Source organism: Oxyura jamaicensis, chromosome 1 (genome assembly GCF_011077185.1).
Source record: "Oxyura jamaicensis isolate SHBP4307 breed ruddy duck chromosome 1, BPBGC_Ojam_1.0, whole genome shotgun sequence".
NCBI lineage: Eukaryota > Metazoa > Chordata > Aves > Anseriformes > Anatidae > Oxyura > Oxyura jamaicensis.
In genome coordinates, this window is record NC_048893.1 from 116993295 (window position 1) to 117005245 (window position 11951).

Consider the following 11951-nt stretch of genomic DNA (forward strand, 5'->3'; position numbering starts at 1 on the left):
GACTTGATCAATATTTAAAAGTACCTTCCTGGGAAAGGGACCTGCTTAACTGCAAAGAAAATAGAACAAAACTTTTAATAAAAACAGCACCTTAAACCTGGAGCTGTACAAACTCTCACTGGAAGTAGTGAAAGTGATTAGCTACTGAAGGGAAGAAAAGAAACTCTTACTTACAGAAACTATGTACTTACCAGATATAATTGAGGGGTGATGTTGCACATAATGGCCTGCAGCTCCTACAGACTGTGTTATCTAGTTGTTTATGTGGCCTTAAACTTTGCCAATTTGACAACTACAAATAGCTTTATTTTTTATCTTTCTACATAGAATCATAACCAATAAAAGAGAGAGAATTTGGTTGCTTGAAAGATGGTTTTTGAAAGATGATTGTCCTGGTTTGGGCTGGGATAGAGTTAATTTTCCTCCTAGCAGCTTGTATGATGCTTTGTTTTGGATTCAGGATAAGAATAATGCTGATAATACACTTGTGTTTTAGTTGTTGCAGAGCAGTGCTTACAGTAAATCAAGGCCTTTTCTGCTTCTTGTACTACCCTGCCAGCAAGGAGGCTGGGGGTGCCCAAGAAGCTGGGAGGGGACGCAGCCAGGACAGCTGACCCACACTGGCCAAAGGGATATCCCATATGGTATCGTGCCAACAGTAAAAATGGGAGGAGCTGCCTGGGGGCTGCCGTTGCTCAGGGACTGGCTCATTCTATAGATCTATAAGTCTAAGATCTATAGTCATCTAAGATCAATAGTCATCCTTGCTGCGATTTTGTGAACCTTTTTCAATTTTGCTAGATACGTTTTTGAGGTAAAGAGGTGCAAACAGCAAAGATTTGAGCCCTTTAGATTTGTCCTTTGGATGGGATTTGGTGGCCTAATGATAATCTCTTTGTAATTTTTTGTTTCTTTTCTAATTATTTGTAACACTTCATTTACTTCCTTGGATGTTTCCCAGCACTGTGCTGGTGTTTTCATGAAACTGTCTTTCACAAATCCAAGTTCTCTCTGGTGAGTTATAATGGCTTGGAGGACATTGCTTTATGGCAGCACAGGGTTGTTTTCCCTGTGTACATCTCTTTACACTGAATTTCCTGTAAATTTGTTGTACAGTCTCATAAGGTCTTCGATCTTTGCGCTATTGATCTTTGTCCTTACAACCTGAAGCATCTTAGAACATCAGTAAACTTTCTTACTTTCCAGTTGTCACAGACGCTCAAGGACTCCATTAATGACCTGTCTACATAGCAAGAAGCATTAGTTCCTAAATTCTGTTTCTTTCCCTCCTTTTCCTTCTTTCCTGAGTCATATATACAGTCTCTGTCATTCATGTCTGTTTGTTTTCCTTGTAAGTCTATTGAAAGGGACTTTGTTAGAAATAGAAGAACTTAATCATCCTTAATCATGTTCTTGTTGAAATCAGGATGCCACCGAAAATGTGGCATGCTGATTGCTATTACAAGTCCTCTGCTTCACAACTTAACTGTGAATATGAATGCACATACAGTGTGTAACAAGCATATTTCTCATACCACCAGTAGTTGTTTGCATCTACTTTAGAATTTCAAGTTGGCAGAAGATCAGTAAATCACACAGAATTTACCTCTGCCCTCCATTTTAATTATTTTTTTCTCCAGGCTGCACAGTTCCTATTAATCATTTAATAGGGAAGGCTGATGTGGCCTGGGGAGAAGCGTCCTTTTAGTATTTTCTATCTCTTCCAGAAAGACAACAAACAAATCTATAGATTACAATTATAACCCTTTCCTATATATATATATTTATTAATTTATTTGAAGAATTACTTGAATAATCTCAGTTTATGTAAATTACAAAATTTCAAGATTTTCCTATCGTTTATTGGCTTTGTACCATCACTTTCATGTTTTGTTAGGAGATAAATTTTAAAATTTCTTGAACTATAGAGATTTGGCATTACAATTAAAGTATAAAACAGCAGAGTTTTGGGTTTGTATTTTGTGATATTCTACTAGAAATTAAAAATATCTGGCCATTTTTTTATTTGAGGAAAGCTCTCTATGCTCTGCTCTTGTGTAGAAAGGCAGAATACTTCTATAATTTACAGTTTTCTGGCTTTTAGAATGGTCCTGCATGCTAAAATTTTTATGACCTTCCATTTTAAGATGTTAATCCCAGTACTATAGAATGATCCTGAGAGCTTCAAAGTGAGAGCTTCAGCCATTAAACTTTTGTCTATTAGTCTTGCTTTAATTGCAAGACTAATGCAGCTCAGCTTACCTCATTCCGATAGAAACTTGATCTGTTGCTTATGCAAGAAAACTCTTTTTTTTTTTTTTTTTTTCTTTTTTTTCTTTTTTCCCACCTCTAAAATGTTCAGCTTTGCCTAATTACTCTGAAGGTTCTTTTTCTCAATTCTTTCTGTCTTCAATGGGGATTTTATTAAGAACTTCTAGATCTGCCTCACAGTATACATAACAGGATGTCCAATTGTTTAACGTACAAAATTGTATTCAAATAAGGGAGCATAAAGTAAATCAGTTGTTAGCTTAGGGCAATGCTATAAGAGAACTTTCTCTGCTAGTGTGTGGGAAGAAAAATCAAGCTACATACTGAGGGCATAAAAAGCAATAAGGATTTTTATTATTATTTTTCAATCCATATAGTTCTTTTATTAGAATGTTTTAAGGTGCTCTTAGACAGGAGATTGAACTACAATAAAGTATTTCAGAAGAAACAAGTGACTTTCTAGCCACCTTCCCTTACAAAGACTAAAATACACTTCAGAAGTGACCTTTCTGAGTCACCTGAGTCACAATTTTGTGCCTAATTATTTAAAGAATTATTGTTATTATTTTGCCTAGGAGACAAACAAGTATAAACGTGGAATTCACTAGTCATTTTCTGCGCCCTGCTGAAGCAGTTTTGCTACTGATCTCAAAGAGCGTGGGTGGAATAGGTGGTGCCACACTGTCATTCTCTCTGAAATCTGAAGTCAAGCATATTGAGCCTGCTGTAAGTCTGTGTATGAGGTTAATATTGCCACAAAAAATACCGCTCAGATGTATGTTGTATCAAACAAAAGTGAACTGAGGTAAGAATAAAAAGGTCAGTTACGATCAGCATTTGCCTTTGACCTATTAATATTCAAGTTTCCAGTTTTAGCCTGTGTATGTGCAGAGAAAGGTCTAGAGGAATATCTAAGATGACTAAGGATGTAAATCTCACATAGATACAGAACAAATTAAAACTTTTGGAACTGATTGCCCTGAAAATAAATCTGGACTTCTTTCAGCACAAGAATACTTTTGGAAATTCTATTGCAGAGATGGTGATACACCTCTGCAGTTTAAGAGCCTAAATGTCTTCATCTGACATTTCACTTCTCAGATGTAGGTGGATAGCCAACTTCTGTTAGATATTGCTAGGTTTATTTGTGCTTTTTAATTTAGATGGTCTTTAGATTTAAGATACACCCCAGAAATAGTGAGAGCAGAGACAGGCATGCTTTCCAGCATTTGTTACCAGACATTCTTTGAGCAGATCTGGATAGAACCTCTCCTGAACTTAGATGGAGTTTATGTGAGTCTATTTTTTTTTCCAATGGCAGTTTTTATGCCATAGCAGTAGACATTGATGTTAGAGAGGAAGGTTGGGACAAGAGAAAAAAAGGAGAACGTGTCAAGCAGATAGTTTGGTTCCTGTCCCTGTGCTATCATTTTGAAGAGCATTTACAATGTGGTGAAGTTTAACACATTTAAAATGAAATAGGCTTTAGCTCTACTGGCAACAAAGATTAGCATTTTAATTATGTGAATTCTGTAGTCATCAGTGGTCAAATACTTCTTTGTAGTATTTTCCTTGTAGTATTTCCAATACACATTGTTTTGCAATTTTTAATATTTATATATTTTTTGTTCTCTTTTAGGATATATTAAAATTCAAATCCCCATGTTATGAGCTGAAGAAAGTTGTCCTAAATGTTACTAATCCCTTCAGAACTGATGGCATATTCAGGTAGACAATGCTATAAAGACAAGACTATACTGATTATGCTTTTTATCTACTCTTTTTCCATAATTTTCATTTTCTGATTAAGAATGTAAAACCTTGAGGTTAAATTATAGGGATTTACATTACCCAAATTGTTACAAGCACTGTGAAGTGGAAGCTATCATAATGAATAAAGAAGATAAATAAGTCTTAATTGAAATCCGTCTCAGTGTAAGCAATAAAGCTAGAGCTTTAATCAAATGGAGTTCATGAACCTTACTTGTATTTTTGTGTTTGGCTGAGGTCCAGCAGAATTCCAGAGAGAAACATGCCATGTTAATTAATAGTTCATTATTTTTTCCCCCAAATCTCCTTTATCCTGCTCTTTAAATTATTAAGCATGCAAAAGAAAAAATATGCTTTTGCCTTGAGGCTTGTATCACTATCCGTTAATCTAATTTTTCATTTGTATTCATCATAGATGTAACAACTACAGAATTAGAAATTTTTTTGTTAATACAAAAGGCGTAGAATACCCCTCTGAAATCTCAGTTTATATGATGTGACTCCATATTTTGTTTTTAATCTGGAAAGCTATATATGGGTTCATATAGTTCATTTATTTACAAGTACATTTCCATAACATTTTAACTTGTGTTACTGATCTATTTAATATGTTCCATAGGCTGTGAATGAAATTTCTATTTCATCCACAGAATAGATTTTATATAGGCAGCCGTAAAGAGAATTAGTTTCATTCCTCCAGCAATGTGCCCTGGCATAAGCCTCCTGTGTGTGAATCAGATTAATTTGTTTAGTTTCTGTCTTTTTTTTTTTTCTCAGTCACTGAGGTGGTCATTCAGGCTTTCTGTAATCAGTTCTACCATTTAAATAGTTCTAAGAAAGAATAGATTAAGGTGATTAAGTAGTTTAATTTTATATGTATCACTCAACAGCTAAATGACAACAATGTAAGGTAATTATCAATTTGGACCATATTTGAACCAGTAATCTACAAATAAAGATTCTTTGAATCATTTTGCCAAAGTGTTCTGTGTGTAAATGTATCTAGTGTTCCATGAGGGTATTACTTATTTGCAAATAAAAGTAGGAAATGCACTTGTGATACCAAGGAAGTAGCTGTTCTACAGAAAAGAGGGATGAAAATCTTAAAACCGGATGTGTAATGTAGTACTATTTAAGAAAAAGACAAATTAAAAAGTCTCAAATGTGTCAAATATATAGCAAATGCCATATATTTCCAAAAGCAGTAACTTATGCATCCTAAACCAGAACTAGCATTCTAAGCATTCTATTTGTTAGGTGTTACTTGTTTCATCAGCTAACTTATGTCACTTTTTTTTTTTTTTTTTTTTTTTTTTTTTTTACAGTTCAGAGCTTTTAATTCTTATGTATAGTTAGATATTTTAAAGATTACTGAAAGCTTGTATTTCATTAAGACAAATTAGTTGAATACATGTAAAATAATCCATTAAATTGTGAAGCACCTATTTTTACCCCAAAATAGAAAAAGTATTTCTGTACTATGAAATACTACAGTAACTAACCATCGGTATTATTATTTTTTAATGGCAGATTAAAATCTTGGGCAGAACATCAACTAACACTGATATAAATTATTGTGACTCTATTGGAAAGTTTGAATTCAGATCCACAGCTGGGACTATACTAGCTGACATTGGCTTCTGTATTTTTACTATGCACTCTGTAATTTTCCTTCTGTTCTTACTGTCCTTTGTGAGTACAGAGAAAATGCAGAAGTCTGGTTTCAGATGAGTGAATTCAGTGGCTGGTGCCATGTAACAGAAATTCTACAATGATATCAAATCGTAATTCTTCAATAATGACTAGCAGTAGATGAGTGGATTATCCATTACCTAGAATGGAAATAATGTGTGCACAATGTAATGTACACAAAAGGAAAGATCATAATCCTCTAGGAAAAATGAAAGTGAAGCAATCGTTTGTGTTTAATTAGGAAAATGACAATTTCCTGTATCTTTCTGTATCTTAATAGATTCCCACATTATTAAAAAAAATAAAAAAACAAAAACACTTTAGGTCTCTGTTCAAATGTAAATGAAATTATTTTCACACCTTTAAATTAGTACAGAACATAGCATAAATTATACTTCAGAATAGTTTTTGCAATTTAAAATACAGATGTCATTTGTCTTGAAAAGCACATTGGTTTTGTTTGTGAAATTTTGCTTTTTTAATTTTTGAAAAAAAAAATAGATTTTTTTTCCCCATTCTGCTAGTAAAATGTAGTGTTTAAGTGTACTTTCCATATTCCAGGGTCATTTTGCTGGAATCCACAAGTTGCTTAACTCAGCCAGAACATATATATCAAGCCAGGCAAGTAAAGCAAGAGCAAACATTCACGTAAGTTTTAAATGGCAGTTGCTAATTATACTATAATGAGTTGTACAATTTCATTAGTATTGCATATTTGTGTATAGCTGTGTGCATACCAGTTGTAAAGAACTACAGGCTAAGAAACAGGGAAATATAGTAGGACTATGTAACATTTTTGAAATACCTTACAGATAATTTGTTCAAACAGTGGAGAAAGACAAATAAATAAAAGGTAAAAATGATAGTAATGTCTGGAAGAAGTGTTATACAAAGGGAAGAAGTGTTATACAGTGGAAGAAGTGTTATACAAAGTAGGACTGAAAGGAAAAATATTGATGCTGGGATAGGGGCAATCATGGTGACTTAGGTGACTGAGGTGTTGACAGAAAATATCAGTAAGACTCCAGTTCACCAGGACCTGAAAAAGAGAAGCAATAGTTCTGAATCTCAGAATGCAGACTGTAGGGGTATTTGAAGGTGTAACAGTGAGATCACGTTTTTAATTATAAATAGGCAATCCAGAGAATTCTAATTGTGCTGAAGTCTAAAATGTTACAGGTTAAGTAGGCCCCTGGAGATACAAATGAGAATGAGGGGATATTAATGCAGAAATATTGATATAAGTTAATATAATTTTGTGTCTAGACTTTATTGCTTAAACAGACTAGGGACAGATTTTCTAGCATAGGCAATGTGGAAGGTGAAGGAGAGTTCAAAGTAAGTGTGGTAAAGGTAATAAAATGGCAAAGACTGAAAAACAGAGTAATTTGGAGTGGGAGTCAAGGAGAAGTGTATCATAAAGAAGGTTCTATGCTTAATACAACTTATAGTCTGAAAGAAGGTATTTCTGTCTTCACTCTCTTTAATTGTTAGACAGTGAGATAAATACCAACCTGTTTAGATGAACAGGCAGAAATCTTTAGGGGCATTGCAGAGGAGAGATGTAGATTAGAACTGTTCATAGTTAAGGTTAAAGGAAAGCCAATCCAGAACAGGTTTGGCACTCTTTATGGCACTCTTGAAATGGTTTAGCATGGAGAAATGATGACCACAAATGTCTAATACTATTTTTGGAGCATGCCAGATGTTACGAATTGCACTGTTTTAATAATTGTCCTTTTAATAACTCTATTTTTCAGCCCAGGACTAAAAGTTTTAATTCTAAGTCTTTTTAGATTCTGCATTCGCGTATTTGGTAATTTAGTTATAGAGATCTGTTTCTCTACCCTTCCATCACTTCAACTGTATTTTATAATTATTTATTCATAGATCAACATTCATAAATGTCAGTTGGAATAGGATAGTAGATTAAAAACAAAACAAATTGAAACCACCACCAACAGAAGTCAGCTTACTGGAAAGATAACCGATGTGTAACCTATCAGATTTCTTCTCAACAAGAGAAGCAGGAACCAATTTTTACAATACATCAGCAGCAGCCCTCTCACATTGAATGTGAAGAATACTCCAGCTCCAAAACACTGTCAGGAAAGAATATTGTAGCTACTGGAACACTATTACATAGATATCAGAGATGGATGCTTTCAATGCTGTTCTGTCCCTTGTTTGTGTTCTGTGGGCTAGACTGATTGTCAGTGTCCTGTGTGCTCTGTGCACTCACAGCCAAGCTACATTTGCCAGCTATGCTACAATAATTGAACATTTAGCAATTAACCTCAGTGTTACAGAGGTTACGGATTTTACTAGTAAGTTATACTTAAATGTATCAGAAACTGTTGGAATAGTTAGAAAATGACTTTTCATCTGCATAATTTATCTTCAATAAATAACACAATCTAAAAAATTGTAGTTGTAGTCATACATCTAGGCCTAACTCTTATTAAAATTGATTTGAGGGCAGCTTAAGTCTTTAGAAAGCTCCAGTATTGATTTGCATTTGTATTGATCTCCAGTATCTGCAAACATTTGATTTGATGTTTCTTTTATCTGTAAAATCCATTTAGGAGCACCTTTTAAGAATGATTGTTTCTTGAATGGAACATAACAAGCTTCTGAAATTTGTGCTAAAAATCACTATTTTTGCAATATATTGTCAATCAATATGAAGACTGTACCTGCAATCGTTTTTTATTCTTTTGATAAAATCCAGAAAATACCTTCTACAAAATGGGGGCCTGTTGGTCTAAGGGCTCTCTAAGTGTAACCTTATCATAACATCAGTGCTTACATTTTAAGTAATTGTCTACATGATTTATGTCATTTGCATGCTTCAATCCTAACATCTTGAAGTTTCAAGTGAGCCTATCCACTAGATAAGGTTGCCCAGGGCTCCATCCAACATGGCTTTGAACACCTCCAGGGATGGGGCATCCACAACTTCTCTGGGCAGCCTGTTCGAGTGCCTCACCGCTCTAGGAGTAAAGAATTTCTTCCTAACATCTAGTCTAAATCTCTCCCCTTTTAGTTTAAAACAGTTCCCTCTTGTCCTATCTCTTTCTCCCTGTGTAAAAAGTTGTTCTTCATCTTTTTTATAAGTCCCATGTATGTACTGAAAGGCTGCAAAGAGGTCTTCCTGGTGCCTTCTCTTCTTCAGGCTGAACAACCCCAGCTATCTCAGCCCTTCTTCATAGGAGAGGTCCTTCAGCCCTCTGATAATCTCTATGGCCCTCTTCTGGTCCTGCTCTAACAGCCTCACATCTTTCTTGAGCTGAGGACCCCAGACCTGGATGCAGCACTCTAGGTGGGGCCTCACAAGGGCAGAGCAGGGGGGGACAATCACCTCCAACCCCTGCTGGCCACCCCTCTGTTGATGCAGCCCAGGACGCAGTTGGCCTTCTGGGCTGCAAGTGTGCACTACTGGCTCATGTGGAGCTTTTTGTGCAGCAGATCTCCCAAGTCTCTCCACAGGGCTGCTCTCAAATAAAAATATCTTTCAGTGTATCCTCATGTCTGCACCTTGCACTTGGACTTGTTGAACCTCATTGTGTTCACGTGGGCCCACTTCTCAAGCTTGTCCAGGTCTCTTTGGATGGCATCCTTTCCTTCTGTTGTATCCACAGAATATTGCATATAGCTTCTTAGCATTGCTTACTTTTTATTTTAACCAGGGATAATACCAGAAAATCCAAATATTTTTTTTTTTTTTTTTTTTTTTTTTTTTGTATCATGCTTCAAGGAAAGAGTTACACTGAACAGAATACTTGCATTTACCTACTGATCTGATGAACAAAACTGAAGATCTAAAAGGGTCTGCCGTGTCCATGTCTAATATAGATTATGAGATGTTATTTCTGTTGTTTAAGAAAATGTGGTTTAGAAATATAGTTAGGAGTCATCACAATTCTGATTGATACATTAGAAACTGATCTAATGTAAGCCATACTACGTTTTTTGGGCAGTTCCTGTTTTACTTCCTGTCTTAGTCTTTGTTCTGAGATTACAAACTAATCCACAGAGTGTGGAAAATGGCAAATGTCTTGCATATGAGTTTTCTGCTCAAACATTTCAGTATTTTCAGTGCACTAGTAAGTTGTTGTATCATTTCTCTCTCTAATAAACAGTTTGCTTCCTTTTGTCTTCTAAAGTTTATTGATGAAGTTGCTGCTGTATGGACTCGAGATTTCCCTGTGGTGGCTGACACTTCTTAGTTTTCTTTTCACATCAGTAATATAATAATCTGAAACTGGAAGGAACTTAAAAAGACCATCTGAGAAATTCTGCTCCAAACTCTAATACAGAAAACAAAATTTCCTTGTGCAAGAATCTGTTGGATGGAAAGTGTGGTTAATGGCTTGTGTGGGCCAACGCAGACTGCAGAGATGTCTTTTGCTTTTGATCCTGACTTGATTTTTGGTACGCCTGCTAACATGGCAAGACCAGCCTCTTTGTGGTACTGTGTAGGAAGAAGTAACCGGCAACTCAGAGATGATAGCTACTGAACTGTTTCTTACTGGTGTCCAAGTATTTAAGTAATATCTAGTACAAATATGAACAGAGTAGACTAAACCATTGTTAGAATGAATTGCAAGTATGCACACCTGTGTTTTCTTTGACTCAACCAGGTTTTGCTACCAAAGAGTTGAGAGGCGCCCTCCTAAGCCTACCCTCACATGTAACATACTCTTGTAGAACTTTCAGTCTATTTAATGCACAGTAAAAAAAACTCTTATTTGGAAGTGGCCAACTGTGTTTGCAAAAAAAAAAAACAAAACAAATGTGAAGTTGCTTGGTTACCATTCCTCCCATTAAACTGAATCACTTCTGATACCTGAGTTTTCAGACTGAGACCTGAACCACTTAGTCCCATAATTAGCTCATGGATCCTTTGCCGTTGTGTCTGAACAGCACATGCATAACCTTGATGTCAAAGCTTGTCTTTTCTTCTTCACCAGAAATATTTTTTGTACAGTAAAATTCAGTATTAACATGGAGTAAAATGATTGGTGCATAAGGCCTCATAGGACAGTACTGTGGGCTTAATGCCATAGCATACTGTCTGTGCAGACTTATTTTATGGTAGCATTAAGCTGTTCTGCCTAACCTTCTCATTTCTCCCTGTACTTAAAGGAAATGCATTGAGCTAGACTGAAGGTATGCCTTCAATACTTCCCTGATTTTAATTATAGTATTTTTATTTTTATTATTACATGGGATGCAGTTTATTTTTATTTCAGAAGGACAAGACACAATGTACACATCTGCCATATACAGCTTATTTCTCTTTCAATTTATTTATCTGCAGATACTTTGTTAATTTGGGTGAGAATCATTTTACAGAGGCAGACCTTCAAATCAGTGCAATGAGTTTCTCTGCCATTCACCTCAGAAAATAAGATTTATTCAAAGTATGATTCACCCCAGTGAATTCTTATGCCGTACTGTGTATGGCATCAATGTACAATGTATTTCCATGTAATGTTCTTTTTATCTTTTCTTTTTAAACAGCTTTTGAACAATTCATTATTTTTACAGTGATTCTTCTGCTGTCGTCTCTGTTATTGAAATCATAACTGGGCTTTCTGATTCAAAGACAAAGCATTGAAGGAGATGATGTTTTGTATAAAATTTGTATTTTTTTTTTTTGTATTTTTATGTGATCTAAATTATTATTTGTTAGTAAAGAGTAAATAGTAAGCTATACTCACATTCTTCAGAGATCATTTCCCATTCTGAAAAATGACTTTTAAGTATAGGCATTAAAATGAATCCCCAGGGTAACATATTCTGAGAATTTTACAAGTCCATTTACTTAAGGTTGTGATTTTTTTCTTAGCCCAGCAAGATTAACAATTTATTTTAAGAGAGACCCAATAGCTACCAAATGCTGTACATGATAATTGTTTGATATAAGCTGGTTCATGAAATTTTACTGCTGGGGAAAATGACTTTTATGTGTGAGTAATATTAAACCTGAGTCTAGAACTGGAAAAGCTACAGTAATTTCTTTTAGATGCATTACAGTATTTTTTTTTCAGTATCTATGGGTTTTTACCTGTGCTTGATGTAAATTAAATAAAACTGTCCTTCCATAAATGTAACTGCACAGTCTCAAATCCTGTCAACACTGGTAGAAATGATTTGTGAAGAAGAATAGAAATAAAATATAAAGTAATATCAAGGAATTAAGATGGTAAGAT

General features: G+C 35.0%; 1 protein-coding gene across 1 annotated transcript in view; it reads left to right on the forward strand.

Moving 5' to 3' along the window:
• CFAP47 (cilia and flagella associated protein 47) overlaps positions 1–11951 on the forward strand; it is a 291226-nt gene that overhangs the window by 83622 nt on the left and 195653 nt on the right. Inside the window, exons 36-38 of the mRNA XM_035333565.1 lie at positions 2847–2997; positions 3911–3999; positions 6295–6381. Of these exons, the coding sequence (XP_035189456.1) occupies positions 2847–2997; positions 3911–3999; positions 6295–6381 (327 nt within the window). The remainder of the gene's footprint in view (positions 1–2846; positions 2998–3910; positions 4000–6294; positions 6382–11951) is intronic.